The 22,641-nt window shown below is 42.9% G+C and overlaps 1 protein-coding gene across 2 annotated transcripts in view; it reads left to right on the top strand.

Moving 5' to 3' along the window:
* Positions 1–13,228, top strand: part of RBM18 (RNA binding motif protein 18) — a 21,680-nt gene extending 8,452 nt beyond the window's left edge. For both annotated transcript variants that reach the window (XM_049628274.1, XM_049628283.1), the window contains exons 3-6: positions 2,584–2,710; positions 5,929–6,015; positions 7,707–7,792; positions 11,337–13,228. In XM_049628274.1, the coding sequence (XP_049484231.1) occupies positions 2,584–2,710; positions 5,929–6,015; positions 7,707–7,792; positions 11,337–11,496 (460 nt within the window). In that variant the 3' untranslated portion in view covers positions 11,497–13,228. The remainder of the gene's footprint in view (positions 1–2,583; positions 2,711–5,928; positions 6,016–7,706; positions 7,793–11,336) is intronic.
* The last annotated feature ends 9,413 nt before the right edge of the window (positions 13,229–22,641 follow it).

The raw sequence follows: 22,641 nt of genomic DNA, 5'->3' as shown, positions 1-22,641 counted from the left end.
CTACATACGGAAACAGGCTCCAGGCTCCGAGCCATCAGCCCAGAGCCTGACGCGGGGCTCGAACTCACAGACCGCGAGATCGTGACCTGGCTGAAGTCGGACGCTTAACCGACTGCGCCACCCAGGCGCCCCAGGAAGGCCATTTTCAAGACCATTACGGAAAACACTAAGTTGCAGAAATATGTTGGGACTGGTGTACTAGCTCCTGAAAGTTGCAGGGCCCCACATTTCATGAAGTGAAGCAAGGCTCTGATGAGTCGTGAGCCCTCCCATACTTCAGCAGCACGTGAAAGTGCTTGCAGATGTGAAAGCAAGACTCTTCAGGCTTTTTTTCACTATCAGAGCTCACAGTCCCCATCTCCAGGAAGCAAAATAGTAAACATTTCATTCCTTTTGTTTCGGTGTTCCGATAATTTCAAGAAATTATCAAACAAGGAAAGAAATCCTGGAGAAGTTGAAAGACACAGACCTAAGCAGATGTTCCTGGAATCTTAAGGTCGCACTTCTCGGGCAGAATGTATTTGTTAGCTTTTCAAAGAGTAATCTGTTGGCTTTTTTTTTTTTTTTTTCTGAGTAAATTAAAATTCATTTCCTAGGAAATGCCGATCGCCTTACCTTCCTGCTTTTAAGCAGAATGGAGCTGATGAAAAGATGACCGGCCCACAGCAGCCCTTAGATTGTTTTTAGAAAAACGGGTTTGACCCACCATTCATGGCAACTGGCACAGTGTTGAGGTTTGAATGAGTATATTAAGTGGAAGATGCAGCTGTGAGTTAAAGACTCAGGGGAAGGGTGCTTGGCTGGCTCAGTCGGTGGAGCGTGAGACTCTTGATCTTGGGGTTGCGAGTCTGAGCCCTACACTGGGCATAGAGATGACTTAAAAAAATAAAAACTTAAGTTAAAAAAAAAAAAAAAAAAGACCCAGGGGAGACTCTTCCAGCCCATATCCGTCTGCACATTTGAGAGGCTCACCCTTGTTGTACCCCTACTCAAAAATCAAGTAAAACCAGAAATCTGTACTTGAGGTGTCTCCCTTTCCTCTGGAGAATCCACACCTACATCCTCCCTAGCAGTTGAGGTCTCCTGATGGGAGCTGAGAATTTGGAAACTAGGGAGTTACAATTGCTTTCCCTTTCAAAACAGGTCTAAAGACCGGATTAATGTTCACAGTATGCCTTGGGATCCTTGCATCCTGCCCCAGTGCAAGACCTGTATTATGTCTTTCTTGCTCCATTGTGTCAGGCACCTGATCCAGGATAATGGGCTTGCTTGTTGATGTATGTTAGTATCAAATTTAGTATGTAGAGCTTATGATCCCCTTCATATCTTTCTGCCTCCCAAAGGAGATTGTTACTCAAGAGTAAAATCTTGATGAGTTTCTCCTAGAAAACAATGTGAATATAAATGTGGCTGTAACGACAGCTCTACTGACTCCCTGTGGGGTAGAATTCCCAGTAATAACAGATTTAGCATGTGGGCTGATACCTTTTTAGTATCACAGGGACAGCATTGTTTAGAGAAAGCCTTGACTCCATTTGAATAGTGTGGAGGATGCCAGGAGGAAGGCCAAAGGAAAAGGAAACGGGAGAGCTGTTGGTTTGTCTCACCCTTACATCAGATGACAGGAAGTCGGAATTGAGATTGGCCACAGCAACCTGTTAAGGCCACATCTGTTTGAATAACTTAAAAGCTCTATAGAAACCAAATAAGTGTTAGAGAAAGGAATCTAAGAAGAGGATGAGGGGCACAATGGCAAGCAAGAGCTTGGGGTGAACCTCCTACCAGGAAAAAATGTCTTCCTGGGCCATCAATACTCTTTAATCGGCCATGCTCCAAGGTATAAACTGTGTGAAAACAACTGAGGTTGATTAGTTATCCACAGCTGGGTGATTTATAGAACTGGCCAGGTTCTCCTGCCCTGTATGAGACCAGCCTCGGTCACACTGTGGTTCCACATTGTCCCTAACGTTCAGTCACGTCAGGGATTGAAACTCACAGGCACGTATGGAGTGCCGCTAGCTGTGGTTTGGTTTTTGGCAGAGTTTCTCACGAGTGCAATTCAGGGCTAATGATTAATTATGGAATCTATTACAGAAGTCTTCCAAAGTTGTTTTTTTGTTTGTGTGAATGTGTGTTACTTTATTTATTTTTGAGATAAGGTAGGCTTTGGCTTTTGGAGTGTGGGTATGTGTTCCTGATGGAGTTGTAGTTATTCACAAATGCTAGTTCATTGCCAAGAGATTAAAAATAAATAGATCGACACTATTTTTGAGCTTTTCTCCAAAAGAAAAACAAATGGTGCTTCTGGGCCAGACAGCTGTTTGTTAGGTGTGGTTTTTTGTTCGGTATTTTTGTGCTGGACAGACGCTTAGCCATGACAATTCTAGTTCCCATTCCAAATAGAGGCAAACAAGTCTGTTTGCCAAATAAACTAACGCAGCAGTTTGGGAGAAGGCAGGGGGGCGGGGGGGGGGGTGGCAAGATTTTATCCTGGAGTAAATCATCTCCTGCTTTTATCTCCCACTTCGGACAGAGTGGCCATCCAAGTTCCCAGTGTACTCATGGGCTGTCCTTTCTCTACAGATACCACCTCCTCAAGCTCCTCCAGAAGTTTGGCACAGTGAAGCAGTTTGACTTCCTCTTTCACAAGTCTGGTGCTTTGGAGGGACAGCCTCGAGGGTACTGTTTTGTCAACTTCGAAACTAAGCAGGTAATGAAGCCTCTCCCCTTTCACGGTGCTTCCCGTACTCTCCTCCTTACTTAGTCCTCTCTCCCCGAGCACAAGTCATGGTGCCTTGTGGGCAAGAGCCGTGTTGGACTCACCCCTCTGTGCCTCGCCCTGAGTCCTAAAGGAGACCCTCGGTAAAGGAACGGGTGAACAGCTTTCAAAATCGACCCTCCCCAGGCTCGCGGTCTGAGGCGGCTGACCTACTTTTCTGACCAGATGCTTTGGGGTGCCCACATTAAGCACATGGACATCCTCCTCCCTGTTCTGGTTTGTTTGTTCCTTTAGTGGCAGGCCAACAAAGCCTCCTTTTCTTTCAATAGTTTTGCCCCGTGGTGCAGAAGCCCTCCCTCTGTGTGGTGAGCCACCCACAAACTCTTTTATTTTGATTTCTTAAAAATGTACCCTTCTTCTCAGTGTCTCAGAACAAATGCGTACAGATTTGAATATATATGGAGGAAGAGAGCATTCAGCTTCAACCATGATATACGCATGTATCTTCTTGCAGTAAAATTGTATCCTTTAAGTGGACGTGGCTTGATAAAGAAATTGAATTTGAACGTTATTAAATATAGAGATACTGGTTAGTATTCTCTATAACTTTAGTAGTCATATGGAAGGACATTGCCTGGTTATTGTTTCAATAATACTGTATTTGGATGTTTTTTTTTGTTATAAAAGTAGTACATATTAATTACAGATGAAAATATAGATGACGTGACTTCCTTATCAGCCCAGTACCCAGAAATAATTCTTGTTAATATTTAGTCTTGTTAATATTTAGTTTTCTTGTTACTATTTAGATCTTTCTAGTCTCTTCTTTCGTTACATTCACACATGCATACACACGTATAGAGCTTAGAGCACTCAAATAAGGTCATATCGTCCTATTTACCGCTCAAAGTCTATTAAAAATTTTCTGTCCTCTACTACACATCCAGAAAACATTCTGTATCATGATACTGTGGTTTCACCAGTGTGGCTGTTTATATGTAAAAATTCACTGATGTAGATCTTTAATGTTTATATATTTTGTTGTATGTAACTCAACATCATTTTTGATGACCACACAGTATCTCATCGTAGGAGTGTATGGTAAGTTATTTGATTAATCCCCAGTTATTAGCTGTTTAGGTTGTCCCCAGTGATTCACAAGTGTAAACAGTATGCTAGTGAATATCTTCATACCTCTAGTTATTTTCACGTTTACTGTATACATGGAAACTGAATGCTATCAACAAAGGCCACGCATATTTTTTCTTGATACGACTGCCAGTTGCCTTCAAGCAATGATGTATCCGTACGCTCTGAGACTGTATGAGAGTGTCATTTGTCCTTATCGGTGCTGGGGGTGCTTTCCATCTCCTCTAACTTTTGCAAATGAGACAGGCACTAGGAGATACATTGCTATTCTAAATGAGGGAAGTGAAAAAAATGCTGCGTATGGTTAGCATTTTTAAATACTTTATTCTTCCTTAATGATAGAGTGTGATGAGCATTCTTACAATTAAAATCAGTGGTCATGGTGGGGATAGATGGTGGTTTTAAAACACTGGACTACAAATTACAAAGCCTAGCTTCTATTGCTAGCTCTTTTATTTATGAACTTTGGGCAAGTCTCTTGACCTCTTCTGGCTCAGTTTTCATTTAAAAATGGGGATTAAGGGGTGCCTGGGTGGCTCAGTCGGTTAAGCGGCCGACTTCGGCTCAGGTCATGATTTCGCGGTCCGTGAGTTCGAGCCCCGAGTCGGGCTCTGTGCTGACAGCTCAGAACCTGGAGCCTGTTTCAGATTCTGTGTCTCCCTCTCTCTGACCCTCCCCCGTTCATGCTCTGTCTCTCTCTGTCTCAAAAATAAATAAATGTTAAAAAAAATAATAATAATAAAATAAAAATGGGGATTAAAAATACCCTCCTTTGCTTACAGGAAGTTGAGAGAATAGATGAGGGTACATAGGAAAATACAGTTGGCATTTAATATTGTTGAATACACAAACTTTGAAATGACGTACAAAGATAGGAAAAATTTTTTAAAACATTTATCTCCTTGCTGGCATTTTTAAAACATTTATCTCCTTACTACTGCCGATGCTGCAGAATTAATAGAGAATGCCATGTGAATTCTAATTCCCTAGATGAAACTAAAAAGGATAATAAAATGTCTCTTATCTGTCTCTCTAACTGGTAAGCGAGGATGTCATTGACTGTCCAATGGCTGACACATAGTGAACACTCAGGTGTTTGTTGACTGTCATGCTGGCGAGCTCTGGAGGAACAAGAGAATCACCAGTAAAACCAGACTGGAATGTCTGGTGGTATTACACTGCAGTGTCAGATCCACTCTTGTTCCTGCTCCGGTTCCTTAAGGGCTTCTTCACCCCCTGGTAGATGTGAGTTACACTTGGCTGAGTGCCTCAGGGATACAAATGGAGCAGAGAAGGTTTGGCAGGATGGAAAAGTACGACCAGGCTTCCTGGGAATGTCCTAGAGTGACTCTTAATCCAGCTTCAGGAATTCCTTTTAACCTTGTTCCTCCTGTATCTGATGGGGAAAGGGTCAGGGAACTTTTGGCTCCCAAAACCAGGTGCATAGATTGGCTCACACAAATACCTTGCTCACAGGCTCTTTGACTCACTCCTGCTTTTTCCGGCCTAGTTTCCTTCACTCCCGTATCCTTTGAAGCCATTACTGTTTCTCACTTTGGATCCAGGGAGTGTAAGCCCTCGTCTGGGGTATAGTTCCGGTAAATTTCCTAGCACAGTGGGTCCTCGCAGACAGAAGTGTATAGAAAGGTATCCCCTGATAAGAACAATGCGCTAACAGTGGTTGAGTGCTTACCACGTGCTCCATGCTTTCTTTACATGCACTCTTCCTCCTCCCTCCAACCAGTGAGGGACAAGTAGTAGTGTCCATGTTGTAGAGATGAAGAAACTAATATTCACAGAGCTTAAGGGAGGGACCTGCCAGCTATCCCACTGCCAGTAATTGGCAGAGCCAGGATTGGCGTTTCTGTTTGACCAACTTTATAAAACTCACACCCTTTCTGCTATCATGCCTTTTTTTTTTTTTTTTAATTTATTTAAATTGTAAATCCTTTGCCAGTTGTTTATCAGAAGCAGTCCGGTTGGAATCACAGCCTTCAAAGCTGGTGAGGCCCTATGAGGCACATGAATTTTTGACGAACATCTGTCCCTTTCCTGCACAGGAGGCGGAACAAGCCATCCAGTGTCTCAATGGCAAGCTGGCTCTGTCTAAGAAGCTGGTGGTGCGATGGGCACATGCTCAAGTCAAGGTAAGCCTGCTGGGCTAGAAAGACCACACCAAGCTCACCCTAAGGAGTTTTCCAAAAGACCGTTGTCCACTTACCCGTTTGCATCCCAGCCTCTTCACATCTGGAGCAGGCATACTTTGGTCTCCTACTTGTATTTACCATGTGTGTTGCCAGATTTTTCTTTTGAGAAACATCTCAGGAGGGATTAAGTTCCTTCATTGTTTCTCTCCACATACCCACAGATTCTGTTTTTGATTGATTTTTCCATGTGGCTGATGTGTATACTCAGACCTCTATCATGTTTTTGGTGGGGGTTGTTCTTTGGAGGAAAAAATGCATTTATTTTTAAAATTAGTTGCTTTAGGCATTATTAGACTGTTCCCAGCCTCTCCATTCTGTGGAGAGTTTGAATATGTTTATTCTAAACGCTTGAGAAATGGGTAGTTTGTATGAGTGCTTAAATTCCTGGCATCTCATCACTCCAGAGAGTTTGAGAGTTATTTGTGGGACTTTGCAGGGTCTGAATTGTCTCCAAGGCCCTAGAAGTGGCAAATGGCCTTGTTCATCTTTATAGTTGGTCTCTTGGAAAAATGCACTGGAAAAGATAATTACCATTAAAAAAAAAAAAAAAAAAAGAATGGCATTCTGTGTTACCTGGCACAAAGGTAGAGAAGGATGTGGACCAGAGCAATCCCAAGAGTTGAGTCGCTTCCTTCGTGGTGGGGTGTTGACAGACCTGCCTGCAACAAGATCCGTAGCGGTTAAAATTAGAGCTTCAGTCTTTAGCTATAGGAGCACGGCTTTTGATCAGAGGCCCCCTACCCATCAAGCTTCCCAGTAAAGAGTCACAGAAATTAAACTTTGGAGCTCGGTGTCCAGACTGAAAAACAGAGCTCCAACACTTTGTATCCTTCTGAGTATCTCAGGTAATCACAGAGCCTTCTCAATTTCTAGGACACATTGCCTTAAACATAGAAACAACGGGGAGAATTACCAAATGCTTTTTTACTCAAAAGAAAATCAAGTCTCATTTGCCAGACTGGCTGTCATTTTCTCATTCTGTGTCTCATTGAAAAGACACGCAAGAGAAATCATCCTCTGTTCCCATCTTTCGTTTAAGAATCTCTGTGCCTTGCAGTTCTCTTCTCCTATAAGTCTTTGACCAGAGGGCCTGATTGCTCTTTAATATTTAATTTACTTTTTACAAGGGGTGTATAATTATCTGACTTCACATTAAACTGTTCTTTTGCTATAGGATGTTCTCTGTATCAGTGGCTGGGAGCTTTTATTGCTACTTTTCTTCTCCACTCAGACCTGTTGAGAGTTGAATGTTATGCTTGGTGCTTGGCAGAAATCTAGCAAAATTTTAAAGTGTTTTGAATAAAACAAAATAAATACTGTAAGAGGATGTAAGAGGGGACTCCTATTGTGTATTTGTACCATCTGTGAATTTGAAAGTTGACGTTCTTTCCCTACCAAATAAGGCAGACTAGTGGCTAGATAGGAAGCTTCTTTTAAACTTCTTTTTCTAAATTTGTAGCTTTTAGGCCAAACCTGTGTGGAGTTTTGCATAGGTTCTAAATGTAAAGCAGTCCGAAGATTGTCTAGAAATATGCCAACGGTACACTGATGGGGTTGGAGTTTTTGAACTTATGCACTATAGTAAAGGGCTGGTTTTTGTTCAAGTGAAGTGATTTCCCTTTTTCTTTCAGAGATATGATCATAACAAGAATGATAAGATCCTTCCTATCAGTCTTGAGCCGTCCTCCAGCACTGAGCCCACTCAGTCTAACCTGAGGTAAGATGGGGTGCTATAGAAGGACACAAACGAGAATTGGAGAGCGTGAGCCACTGCTCCGTTCCAAGCCTTCATTCGTACTTCAATGGATCTTTAGACTCTTAGTTTGTAACAGAACCTGTCAACTTCTGACATTTTGAGAGATGTGTTCAGTTAATCTCTAGAACGCGTAATAGTCTCTCCTCCCATACCCCCAAGATCACGGACTTACAGAATTCATTCACTCAAAAACAGCTGCATATACCTGCCGCGTACCAGCCATTGTGCTTGGCACAGGAATACGCAGGCACGGTCAGACGGTCCTTAAGCTGAAAACAAGCATTTTAATGAGGGCTTGAGTCTTGCTGGCTTTGTCATTATACGTATGCTAATTCCTCCCCAGCCGTGAATTCCTTTCTGCAGAGTGTTAGTGTGCAGCTCGTTCATTCTCTGGGCCACTTCAGCGACTGTAGCTGTGTTGGTTCTAGTGTGCACAAACTGTCAGTTACTTCTTTGGAGTTAATTCAAAACAGAAGGAATGAAGAGTTGGGTGGAGAAAGGGGAAGTTAAGTGGATGGTTGAGCAGAAGTAGAGGGTTTTTGTTGTTTGGGTTTTTTTTTGTTTTTTTTTTTTTCCCTGCATTATAGCCTGGGGAGAAATTTTAACAATAACAATAGCCAGGATTTATTGAGTTTACTATAAAGCAGGCACTGTGCTGAACACTTCACATGCCATATGTCACTTAATTATAAAAATGCCGGTAAAAGTACTGTAACACTCATTTTATTTCGGAGGAAACTGACACTCAGCAAGGTAAAATATCTTGGTCAAGATGGCACAGGTAGCAAATAACAGATTCCAGAGTCAAAGCTAGGACTACTGGACTTCAAAATTCAGTAAATTAATTTTATAGTTACTAATTTAATGTCATTGCTTTATATATTTACAATATTACTACACTTAAAATATTTAATACTTAATATTTGGTAAGTTATATTTTTTATATTATAACATTTAATATAATACATTTAATATGTCGATGACAAATATTAAATATAATAGTTAATATAATTGATATTTCTTAATTTTGTCCTCTTTTACTATTTTGTGCTCCCAGAAATTAAAAAAAAAAAAAAAGAAAAAGTATGATGACTATTGTAGGTTCACTGGGAACCCTATCCACTATGCCATTTTCCCCATAAAGTTTGAATCTCCATGATCACAACTCAGTTTTCATGGAGGTTTTTATAAATCTAACTCCTGTTGGGAGGAGACCACTGCATTAATGTCTGCTGCTCTCTGTTGCAATGAACATGTCTTTCTTTAATTTTACTTTCAATGTTTGCGTCTATACTAAACAGCCTAGTGTTTTCCATTTATTTTGTTATCCAGAGAACCTCAGCTTACATCTTTCTATTAACATCTATACCTAATTAGAGAAGGTTGCTTTTTGGTGACTCCTGAACAAACAGCTGGCTATCCCACTAATGGAGAGGAGAAGGTGCTGGAATGCATCTTGGTAATACCTTGGTGTTCTTTTTTATTGTAACCTAGGGTTTTAATTTTACATTGACCATGTAAAGTTATGAGTATATAGGAGCAGATGTACACTTTTTGAGGATTTCTGAAAGACCATTGTATACATCCCCTTCCAGGTTTCTGTCTCCCTGACTATAGATCACTGACCGCTTTGCAAATGGAAAGGAAACCAGGGGTCATAGAATATCCACTGCCTGAGTGCTTTGCATTCTGGTCCAGGGATGGCAATGACCTCCATCAAAGAGAATTCCTCCCAACGTGGGCAGTGTCTCCTCACCCCTTCTCTCTGATACAGGGCTGTGCAGCTCCCAACCTGATGGAGAGGAAGGAGCAGGGGTTTGGGTGATAACAAACTGGGTTTGAATCCTGGCCGTGCAGTCTGTTAGCTGTGTGACCCCTGGGCAAGTTACTACCTCCCTGCATTTCTTTATCTATAAAACATGGATGTTATCACAAGGATTAGAAACAATATCAGTAAAACTCTGGGCACAGTGCCTGGCTCATTGTAACTCCATAAATGATTGCATTTATAAACACACATTTATTAGTAAAAAGAGATTTTGTAGGATTTCCAAGGTGTTTCTTCCACTATTACTCAGTGATTCAAAAAATGGTACAATGTAGTAGTTAATAGCATGGGCTCTTGGATCCAATTGTGTTCAGATCTCTACTGCTTACTAGCTAAATAATATTGGGCAAGTTAACCTTTCTGTGCCTCAGTTTTTTCATCTGCAAAATGAGTATAACCCACCTTATAATGTTTTCGATCTTACACGATTTTTTTTTCCAATTTTTTTTTTTTTTAACCATGGTGAAAGGCATATAAAATAGCACTTACCATCTTAACCATTTTTTTTTTTAAACTCTATTTGACCTAGTCTTGGTCTACTTTTTTTTTTTTTTTTTAAGTTTATTTATTTTGAGAGACAGCAGAGGAGGGACAGAGAGAGAGGGAGAAAGGGAGAAAGAGAATCCCAGGCCGGAGCTGCAGGGCTCGAACTCACAAACCATGAGATCGTAATCTGAGCCAAAACCAAGAGTCAGACACTTAACCGACTGCACCACCCAGGCACCCCACCATCTAAACCATTTGAAGTGTACAATTCAGTGATTCTAAATACATTTGTAATGTTGTACAACCATTACCACCATCATTCCCCATAATTCTTTTCATCTTGTAGAACTGAAACCCTATATCCATCAAGTAATAACTTCCCATTCCCACCTCCCCCAAGCTCCTGGAAACCACCGTGCCACTTTCTACCTCTGATTTTGATTAGTCTAAGTACCTTATACAAGTGTAATCATCCCATATTTGTCTTTTTGTGACAAGCTTATTTCACTTAGCTTAATGTCCTCGTGGTTCATCCATGTTGTGGCATTATGTCAGAATTCCCTTCCTTTTAAAAGCTGAATAATATTCCAAAATGTGATCTAATACCACATTTTGTTTATTCATTCATACAAGACCCTGCTTTCAATTTCTCTATGAATTATTTGAGTGCCTACTATCTGCCAGGCCCTACAGTGTCAAACAGTGTGTGTGTCTGAAGATTAAATGTAGCCTATGTGATGTACTCCTAACAGTGTCTGGGTTTTTGGTAAAAATTTAATAGATGGTTCAGGTTTGATCGTTTCTGTTTCTGTTTTTGTTTTTTAACGTTTCTTTATTTTGAGAGAGAGAGTGCGTGCGAGGGAAGGAGGGGCGGGGATTGGGGAGAGAATCCCAAGCAGGCTCCACACTGTCAGCGTAGAGCCCATCGCACAGCTTGAACTCACAAACCACGAGATCACGCGTGACTTGAGCCAAAATCGTTGGACATTCAACTGACTAGGCCACCGAGGCAGCCCTGATTTTTTTCTTAAAATGTTATTATGTGTGTTTTATGTGAAATATTCACATATTCATATTTGAGTATCTTGTTGCTTCTCTGATCCGCCAAAAAAGACACAAGGAAGATGAAGTATGCGAGTATTTTCAGAATGCACTCAGGCCCGCTCTGATCCTCTGCTGTCCTTTTTCCAGTGTCACTGCTAAGATAAAAGCCATTGAAGCCAAGCTGAAAATGATGGCAGAAAATCCTGACGCAGAGTATCCAGCAGCACCTGTTTATTCCTACTTTAAGCCTCCAGATAAAAAAAGGACTACTCCTTATTCTAGAACAGCTTGGAAATCTCGAAGATGATGGTTATGAATTATTGTAGCAGCAAAAGCCAATTGGTCTTCACACCTGAAATCCTCTGCCTTTGTACTTTGTAGATGTGAATGGTACTACCCAACAGAGCACAATCACTGTTAATGTTTGGTAGCGTAACATTTTTGGATGTTCTCATGGATGTTTCTTCCCTGAAGTATGTGTGGAATTGAGCGTCATCCAGAATAAATAGGATTGTATCCAAAATTGTGATTGGAACATTGGGATGCTCTAGTTGGCTGGTGTGTTTGGATTTGTAACTCCAGAAACATTATATAGTATGCCAGAGAGAAAGGCAGACATAAAAAATACCATTTAAATCTGGAAACTAAATCTATTAACATCCATCTTTTTGAAGAAAAAAAAAAAAAGTGGAGCATTTTTCTATGCTCAAATGTCCTTACAAGATAAAGAAAAAGTAAGAGAGAGGGAGGGAAGTGAGAAACTTTGAATCATGTTGAGAACCGTTGTTCCAGAATTTATTATGGAAATCCATCCCTCCAACTAGACTAAAAAAGAAAAAGTTCTTGGCAAAAGGGAGCCGATTCTTTGAACAAAAGTTGTGGTAATCTGCTTAAGAATTATGGTTCTTGTTTCAAAATCTTGTTAGGAAAACACGGTGTACATCTTTAAGTTGTCCGTGTCAGCAAAACCGTAGAATCAGATCCAGCATTTGATACCACAACGAAGTTCTGTTCGGAAACCCAACTTTGACTCTTGAGTGATCATTTTTTAAAAATCTAAATAATTCTGCCTTCTACATGCCAAGTGTTATTAACGTGGGACTTTTACAATTGCGCATATTGCATGAGATTGTTTTTTTATAGCATGAGTATGTTCTATTTGGAATTGTATCATGATCAATCTAAATAGGAAAGCAAACTTTCTCTGAAAACCTAAACATTGCTATATCGATCTCTGTCAAGGATACTATTTATTAGTAATTATGTAGGGGTCTGAGTAGGAGAAATTGAACTGTCTTGTGCCGGGTGAGGAGGGGACACGCGGTGGACGCAGGAAGTCTGCAGAGCAGGCCCTGCTCTGGCACCAAGATTGCAATGAGCTCATGATTTGTGTCGTTCTTAAAGGCTGGAAAGACCGCATGACTTTAAAATGATTCTTCCTTTGTAAAACATACTCTCTGGCTCGGGTAGGTTTTCCCAGTTTGAGTATTTTAAATGCAACAACGGAGAGAGAAAAATAAACGAATGGATCTGGGAGTGTGTTTCTGTCAGCGGTTTTGGTCCTCTTGGGGCCGGGTTGATGGGACTGTTGCATTGGGCGGCACCTTTGCATCTTTACCAGGTAAATCGTCTTAATCCCTAGTGATGACAGATGCATTACCATCCTCGGCCCTAGCAGGAGGAAGCTTTCATTCTAGGAATTCAAGTCTTCCTGTGAGCATAGGTGAGTTTATGACACTTGAACCAAATCTTGAGCATAGTGAGGTTTCAAAGTTCATAGAACTGGTTCAGAGAAAACTCTCCTCCCCTTCCCCAAGGTCAATCTTTTTAGATATCTTTAGATATTAAATACTTTCTGCATTTATTAGCTCTGTCTGCGATGCAAGTAACTCTCCTTCCATTTGGGGGATAGTTCAGAGAGGTGGGACCATCATCTCCCATTTTTCTGGTGACTTCTTAGATTACAGAATTCACCATTTTATCCTTAACGTCCTCAAAGGGTTATGGTGGAGAAGGACTTACTTAATGCAAAATAGTCTATTTTTAATAGGAACTTAGAAAATACATAACTTTGAATTATCTAGAGTTGTTTCCTTTAGAAACCAGAGCTATTTATTTGTATTTAAAGCAATGTTCATTATTTGTACGGATTCTTAATTCCTCTGTGTGAATAAATGCAAGACAGTGTCTGCGTGGCTGTGTCTCTTGTTTATTTTCTAGCATAAAGACTACAGTTTTCTGGTAGGCTCGTTTCCCTGCGAGCCTTGGGCCAGGGTGTCCAGGTAGGGTGTGTTTTCTAAGTGCCTTCTCTCCAGCAGAAGGTTCTGGCTAGAGGTGAACCTCAGAGACCATTCTCTCCACCCGTATGCCTCCCTTCTGTTGTTAGAGATGAGGAGAGTGGTTCTCACAGCAAACATACCCATGTGAAAAGAAGCCACAAGTGGAAGTCCCTGAAAGTATCACACTGTGTTTGGTCCTTCCTTCAGAGTAGAGGTTTCAGAGAAGAACTGTGTCCTAAATATGCCGAAAGCAGTCTGGTGAAGGGTTTGTAAAATACAGGTGTTAACTTGGTTGATGCGTTTGAAATTACAAGAGTGAAGAATTGAGGGAAATATTCAGGAAAGAGGTGTGAGCTATATCCTTAATCTCAGCTCCTGTTTTGTCAAATGCAAAACATAACTCTAGCCAGTTGATTTTCTGTAATTGGTATCTCAGTGTTGGGAAAGAGGATTACACAGCGGCAAGTTTTTCAAAGCATGTCAAAAATCAACAGCAAAAGTTTTTTAAAACCAAATATTCTAGAGCCCTGTCCCTTGTGTATTAAGGTAGATACAGTTAATTTCTGAATCAGCAAATAGACTGGTAATTTTATAATACTATGTGTAAAAGGAACAGGGTTTATTATTGCCTTATAAATTGAATGTTAAATATTTCTTATATGTAATCACTGTGTTCCTAAAGTACGATTTGGTCCCATCACATTTATCCTTGATTTCTCTTTTTTTCTCCTCTTCCCGTCCAGTCCTTCAACAAATCCTGTCAACTCTACCTTCAAACTCCCATCTTGAATCCAGCCACTTCCCTCCCACCCCCAACACTACCATTTTTGTTCAAACCATTGTCATTCTTGCCTGGACTCTCGCAGTGCCTTCCTGATGATCTCCCCGCCTCTGCTAGTGCCTCTTTAGAGTCCACTCTCCACACAGCCAAAGCAATCCTTTTTAAAATCTGAGCTTTGCATCACACCTAGAATAAAATCCCTGACTGCCCGTCTGTCTTTATGACCTGTTATCTTTTTTGTTCACTGTGTTCCAGCCACACTGGTCTCCTTGCTATTTCTTGAATACAAGGCAGTTCCTACCCCAAGGCCTTTACATTGGCTGTTCCATAGAGCCCACTCCTTCATTTGTTCCCTGTGTCTGTTCAAATGTCAATGATCAAAAGGCCACCTGACTTCTTTGTAAAATCGCAGCCCCATCATTTCCCAATCCTTCCCCTTCATTTTCTTAACAGTACTTATCACTACCCAGTTTAATATATGTTTATTTTAGCTTTTTTTTTTTCATTAGAATGTAAGTTCCATGTGAGCAGGAACTTTTATTTACTGCTATTTGCCCAACATTTAAAACAATGCCTGGTATATATAATACATGCTCAATAAATATCTGTTGATGAAAAATCAAATGTGTGGTACTTGAGAGCCAAGGGGCTTGAGAGGCTCATCCATATGGCCCCTTCCTTGTCCAGATGGAAAAAAGAGTAACCCCAGAGGCACAAAGGGACTTGGCTAGGATCACAAGGTTATCGGGAAAGCATTAAGTAGAACCCAGGCCTGCAAACACCTACTGTGGTGTTTGTTATGCTGGCAAACTGACATATCCCTTCTTTTTTGTACAGCCCACAAAGCTAAGAATGGCTTCTACATTAAAATATTGAGGAAGAAGAAGAAGACTGTTTGTGACACATAAATATTATATGAATTTTGAATTTCAGTGCCTGCAAAAATAAAAGTTTTATTGGAACATAGCCATGTCCTCCCACGTACGTATTGTCTGGCTGTTTTCCCACTACAGCGATCAGTTGCTGTGCCATGAATATTGTCAGTTACTCATCACATCTTTTGGGATAGAGAACTAGCCATCCATGCCTAGTACCATCACTGCTGAAAAAAATTGTGTGGGTGCAGGCTAAATCCTTTCATTGTTTTTGTTTTCTTTAATTGTATCTTTTTTTTTTTTAAGTTTATTTACTTAGAGGAAGCACAGTGAGGGAGGGGCAGAGAGGAGAGACAGGATCCCAAACAGGCGCTGCACCATCAGCGCAGAGCCGGATGTGGGGCTCAAACTCACGAACTGTGAGATCATGACCTGAGCCGAGATCAAGAGTCAGACGCTTAACCAACTGCGCCAATCAGGCACCTCTGAATCCCTTCATTGTACACGTGAGGATTCCAAGGCCCAAAGAGCTTTGGCATCAGGTATGCCCTGAGTTAGACTTGTAGCTCCTGCTGTGTGAGCAGGTTAGTCCGGACCTTTCAAGTGACAGACACTACTCAGACTACCTTACGGTAAGAAATTTATTGGCTCACGTAACTGAAAAGTCCAGGTGTTCAAATGATAATGTCAGGAATCTATCTCTTGATTGTGTTTTCATCTGGGTTGGTTTATTTTCAGGCAGGCTCTCCGTAGTGGTCTCTAGAGAGAGACTTGAATCCCAGGTATGAAAAACAGATCTGTCCGAATTTATCCCAGGATGTGGGACTGTACCTTCCTTCTGTGTTTGGTCGTACTTGGCTAGGATTACAAATTACGTACAATGGCATTTTATTTTTAATATGTCCTGCGACCTTTGTAAGCTAGAAATAGAATATAAAATTTAGTTGTAGAAGATGAAACAAATTAAGTTTTCCTCTTCTGAAAACATCTCTCCCTATTGAGAAGCTTTCTGGTGGGTGAACTCATCAAAAGGCAAGTTATTCATTCTTCAGACATGCACTGACCTCTGCCATGCTCCAGGCGTGGCGGGTATAATGATGGTCAGGCACAGCCCCTGGGCACTATTACGTGCGATGATAGAGGCAAGATCTGGGAGCTGGGAGAGTGCAGAAAACGAGCACCTGACCAAGCTGGAAACGGAGGTGAGGGCACAGGCGATTTCCCGGAGGAAGCGACACCTGACCTGAGTGCTGCAGGATGTTTAAACGCAAGCCAGGCAGAATGTCTAAGCAAAATGTTGGAGGAAGAGGAACAAAGCCCATTGAAGTGAGAGCTAATCATGAGGGGAGTTAAGACACTTCCGAACACCTATACCCACAGGATGAGCCAGGTGTATGAGGCCGTCCACAGTCTGTTCCCAAACACGTTCTCCCCCTAACCAGACCCAACTGCTTGGACACCCCAAATGTCATGCAATCTGTCAGACCTCCATGTCCTTGTTCAAGATGCACTTTCTACTTGGGAAGTCCCATCTGCACACCTCCACCCCATTTGTCAAGCCTACCTACCCCTACCCATCCTTGCTGCCCTCTAGCCTGTTAACTGTCTTTCTGTTTCTCAATGCCTGATTCTGTTTTAGCTTGTGTCACCCATATGTTTTACAGAAACATAAATAATAATAAAATGTATATAATTCTATAATTTTAATTTTTTTTTAAATTTTTTCATAATTCAAAAATCATTCTCACTGAAGATAAGTTAGCCTCAGGGACAAGTTGCTTTCCCCTGAACATGAAAAGGAAACAAATCGACTCTCTTCTGTAGGTGGAGTTAATCCTCGATGCTGTAGAAATCTCAGCTCCCCTGGCTTCAGAGACATCCCTGCACTGACGTCTCCGAAGTTCCTTTCTGCAGCTCCAGCCCATCTTCTAAAGCACAGACCTAACATCCAGGTCACCCCTGGGCACTTCAACCTGCACGGTCCAGGGGACCATTGAACCCAGACTGAGTTCGTTATTCCCCCTTGCCCCTCTCCAGTCACTCCTGTGTCCCATGCCTTTGGGAACAACATAATAAATAAAAAATTAGGAAATGGTGAGTTATCTTTGACATTTTCCACTTCCCCACCCCCCCCATCCTATCTCCTAGATGATCAACTTTACATATTAGTTATAGATGGCATTATATAGACTCATATTGCATATGTGTAGCATATGTACATATATATGTATCATATATACAATGGTATGTGTATCATTATGTATTATATATAACATGCTTCTATATAGCATCATATATAGCTTTGCTATATAAATATTTAGGAGACTGGATGTGTTATATATAATTATAAATGTATATAACATATGATCATATATAACATACTAAAGTGATATGAAACAATTATCTTTTCATTATATATATATATTTTTTTTTTTTTCTTTCTTGTCTTTGCAGCTCCCTCCTCAGCCCTCCCTTAGGTTACTGTAGTATCTTAAGGACTCTGTGGAGGACTCGGTCCCTTCAAATCTATCCTCAAGCCCCTGCTTCAGTCATCTCTCCAAACCCCCAATTTGGCCATGTCATCTTCATACTTAAAAGCCTTTTCTTTTTTTAAGTTTATTTATCTTGAGAGAGAGCACACGGAAGAGGCAGAGAGAGAGGAAAACAGAGCATCCCAAGCAGGCTCCACACCATTGGCATGGAGCCCGATGATGCGGGGCTCAAACCCATGAACCGTGTGATCATGACCTGAGCTGAAGTCGGGCACTTGATCGACTGAGCCACCCAGGCGCCCCCACGCTTGAAAGCCTTTGATGGCCCCTCACGGTTTATATCTTAAAGTTGAGGTCCTTTAAATGCTGCACAAGGCTTATCCCCATCTAGCTTGTTCTTAAGCCCTATTCACCCTCTGCTGGAAAAAGTTTAACAGGAGAGATTTACTTCCAAATAGTGTGGCCAGGGCAAAATTCCGGGAGGAGGGAACATCTAGCCCCTTGAGGACTCCCCACCTAACTAGCACTTTCTGTGCCCTCATGACACTCTTCTTAGCGATGATGATGGCACTGGGTGACCGGGTGCTTGCTGGATGCCAGGCCAGCGCCAAGCTTTTAACTTGTAGATGTATCTTGGTCTTGTGGGCTCATCACAGCTCATCTGGGTTCTCCGTCAATGCCTAGTTTATGGGCGAGGCAACTGAGGCTCATAGAGTTTGCCACTTGCCTTGGGTCCTGCAACCAGTGTATATTAGAGTCAGGTATCAAGTCAGGCTACCTGACTCCAAACCCAGCGTCCCTAACCACCGTGCCTCACCACATCTGCAGAGACAGGATGCTTTTTTCTGCACGGTTTGGCTGGCGGCTGCTTCGCTTTCCAGATGAACCCAAAGTCCTCACCCAGCACCGAGCCCTCCATGGTCTGGCTCCTTGTACCCCCAAAGCCTCATCTAGCAAACCGTTCACTGGGCACCCCTTCTCCATCCTGACCCAGCTCCCCTCAGAGCTGGGGATCGTGCCTGCGTCACAACCCCTCACCTTTTAGGACTTCGCTCAAAGGTCACCTCCTCCGGGACACCTTTCCTGGCATGCCTACCCTGTAAGCCGGGTGAAATGCCCCTCCTTCTGTGCCACCCACTGTGTATTGCCTGCCCTGTTACACTGCAGATGCCAGCTGTTTTCTCTCCCGATAGACTGGGTTCCTTGTGGGCAGGGACCAGAATGGTTCACTCTGTGTCTCCAGTGCCTGGCCTGGCAAGGAGTAAGTGCGTTATTATTACCTGCTGACCTGAATTCACGCCATGAATGTCAGAACCGGGAGGGGACTTCAGGTGACTTTGGTTGCTCACACTTGTACACTTGACGTCTAAAATGCAATTATTTCCTTTACTTCTCTGAGATTGATATTATCCCCGTAGGTGAGAAAACTGAGGTTCAGTTAAATGACTTTTCCAAGTTCGCCCAGCCAGGAAGTGGCCAGACTGAGACTGACCTTGGGTCTATCCGACTCCAGGGCTAGTGCTCGTTCCATCACTTCCCCAATGAGCTGATTCAAATGACACACATATTTGCTAATGAGGACACTGAGGCCGGGGGCGGCAAATCGCTTGCCCAGGTCAAGCAGTCCATAGCCCATTCTGTGGTCTTTCCTCTACTCAAGCAGGAAATGCCCAGGAAGGTGACAAGGTGAGGACAGGGTCCTGAGCTGGGGAAGGGTGTACTGCCTGTGTCTCTTCCCATTGTTCATTTCCCATGTGTCAAACCCGAATGTTTAAATCTCGTATTTAGTATTTACTCTGCAATGGCTTTCATCTAACTTCCCCCCCTTGCTCACCAATTTAGCTGTCAGAGTAAATAAATGTGAAGCTGGGTCTGTAGCTCCCCCCCCCCACCCCGGCTCACATTACCTTCCTAAAATTACACCCCAGTGGGGCGGAGCCGCTGCTGGGGGTGGCGGGGGGGGGGGAGCCCTCCCATGAATTCCCCAGTTACTATTGAAGCCTCTTTTTAAACACAAACCTTGGATCAGGTGGAGAAGGATGGAAAAATTCGCCTCGGAGGATGAGAGGATTAGATCCTGTTTAGTGAGCAGGAGAAAGAATGAGGTGAAGACTAGATGACATTGTACCTGCAGGATACTTCTGACGACGTGCATGCACGATGCCGATGACATCGTATATACAGACTCCCCATGACCTTATACACGTAAGGCATTTTATACAGTGCCAGAAACCAAGGCAACACTTTTAAAATATTAGTTTTTAATAGATGGTTAATTGTCACTACGATCCTGAGAGATAAGTGTTGGTATCTCTATTTTGCAAGGAAGGAAACTGAGGCTCAGAGAAGCCAAGTGACTTGCCCACAGTCTCCTGTAGGAAGAAATCCAGTATCCCGATGGAATGCACTGAATTTGCTAATCCTAATTTTGCCGAGGTCACTCCTATATGGACTCTTTTCCCTGCTGGAGTCGGGAGTTGTTAGAAGAGAGATTTCTTTTCCAAAGTAAGTTCACTTGTGTTCCTTTTTGAAGTCAGGCAAGCCTTGACTTGGGTTGGAATATTGGCTCTGAAGCTCCCTTAGGTAAGTTATTCAGAAGAATATTCGATTATTTGGTTGATGTATGCCCTGCCATCCTCCATAAAAAAGAAAAACTGATATGGCATCTGATAGAATGACGAGTGGAAGAGGTAGCCCGTCCGGTAACGACAGGAACCCTTTCACATGGATCATTTGCTCAATTTTCACAAGCATGAGAAGTGGACTCTGTTGTCATCCCCGCTTTGCAGATGAGGAAGTTGAGGCTGAACCAGGGACTGAATGCCTGGTCCAGAGTTACCCGGTATTAAGGGGCAATGCTAAGGCTGGCATCACAGCAGTCTGGCTCCAGAGCCTCTGTTTCTCACTATTGAGGTTAACGCCTCTTATTCCAGTAGTGATTTTCTGAGCACCTAATCTGAATTCAGGAGCAGAAGTGCATAGTAGGTAAGAGTTTGGGTTCTGGAGTCTGAGTGCTAGAGCTCGAGGTGGGGCTCCTGTAAGCTTGTTTCCTCAGCTATAAAGTAAGTATAACAGGGGCGCCGGGCTGGCTCAGTCAGAAGAGCACGTGACTCTTGATCTCAGGGTGGCGAGTTCGAGCTCCATGTTAGGCACGGATGGTACTTTAAAAAAATAAGTATAGGGGCGCCTAGGTGGCTCAGTTAGTTGAGTGTCTGACTCTTGATTTCGGCTCAGGTAGGATCTCGAAGTTCGTGGGATAGAGCCCCGCAAGGGGCTCTGCACTGACAGCACGGAACCTGCTTGGGATTCTCTCTCTCTCCCTCTCTCTCTGCCCCTCCCCCACTGGCACTTTCTCGCTCTCTCTCTCTCTCTCTCTCTCTCTCAAAAATAAATAAACATTTGAAAAAAAATAAGTATGGGGCACCTGGGTGGCTCAGTCGGTTAAACATCCGACTTCGGCTCAGGTCATGATCTCGCGGTCTGTGAGTTCGAGCCCCGTGTTGGGCTCTGTGCTGACAGCTCAGAGCCCGGAGACTGTTTCAGATTCTGTGTCTCCCCTCTCTCTCTGACCCTCCCCCGTTCATGCTGTCTCTCCCTGTCTCAAAAATAAAATAAACGTTAAAAAATATTTAAAAAATAAGTATAATAACAATCTCCTTGTGGGGTTGCTGCAAGGGCTGAAGAGAATAATATAGTAGCTGAGTTTATTACTCAAAAAGATAATAAACCAAAAGGTAACTGAGAGAGAGGAAGTTGTTCATCTGACATTATGTGGATGCCTGAGGGTACACGTGTATGCGTGTACACATGTGTGTATATGACAAACCTCACTAGCTTGCACATTGCCATGGAGCTCTTTGAATAAAAGAGGAGGGTTCAGAGAGAAACTTTTCACTCTGAATTTCTGTGCCTGAGAGTAATAAATGACTAGGAGGGGGTGGGAGGTGCCATTGGCTGGGGCTGGGGCTGATTCTGTGTATCTTGGTGTCTGTAAAGAAACCGTATTTGTATCTTTCAGGGATACAGGTGTGGGTCTTTAGTATGACATTGCCTGCCATTTGTGCCTATGTGTGTGCATGACTGAGGCTGAAACTATTGGGAATCCTGTGTCTGCAGAGTTATATACGCTGTTTCTGCCTATAAATGGTTATCTCACCAGCTGTAGGGATGTGTGTATCTGTGGGTGTCTGAGTAAAGGACAGGAGGTTTTACACGGGTTTGGAGCTATGTAGGTGTAAAAACAGTTGTGTGGGGTGCACATTTGTAAATGAGGGCAATTAGGGGTGTGATGGAACGCATGATGGCTCGGAGGTGGGGTGTTGCACTGTCTATAGGGTCGGATCTGAGTCTGAGTGTGCATTTTTTTCCCAAGAATGATGCATATTTACATGTGTCTGTCTAGGCTAAGCTTGTGTAGAGAAGGGGGCTGGAGGCTGTGAGTGTCCACTTGTATATGTATATTGTAGAGTGTTAGTGTGTGTAAGGCTCTGTCCTGGAGTCTGAGGGTTTGTGTATGTGTGTGTTTAGGGGCTCTGTCTCCTAGCCACGTGTCTGCCCCCCCCCCCCGCCTTCCCCATCTCTCTGACTCTCAGTAGAACCCTACAGAAGGTGAGGTGAGCGTTAGACCGGATGGCTCAACAAATCACGAAGGGAAAGGGGATATCCCAGGCGATCCCTCCCAAGAGAATTCAGGGAATCAACCCCCCACCAGCCCCCACCCAGCCCAATCCCATTCAGTCCTTAGGAACCAGTACACTCTGGTTGTTACCCAGCGAGGCATTTGTGCAGGTGTGTGTGTATGTGTGGATGCCTTGTGCTCCCGTAAATGATGTGAACAGGTAATCATTTCCATCAGTATGTCCACAAATGTACAGGAGGGTGACTGTGTGAACAGAGTATAACGTGCGACTGTAGATGGAATCCATCTACAGTCCAAGGTGTGACCATGGGTCCTTTCGGTACCTGTGAGTGGGGCTGTGCCTGAGGGCTGCGGGTGCCCCCTGCGGGAGGGGCGGCAGTGAGAGC

Source organism: Panthera uncia, chromosome D4 (assembly GCF_023721935.1).
Source record: "Panthera uncia isolate 11264 chromosome D4, Puncia_PCG_1.0, whole genome shotgun sequence".
Taxonomy (NCBI): Eukaryota; Metazoa; Chordata; class Mammalia; order Carnivora; family Felidae; genus Panthera; species Panthera uncia.
Note: the sequence above shows the minus strand (reverse complement) of the source record. Positions and strands in the feature narration are given on the sequence as shown.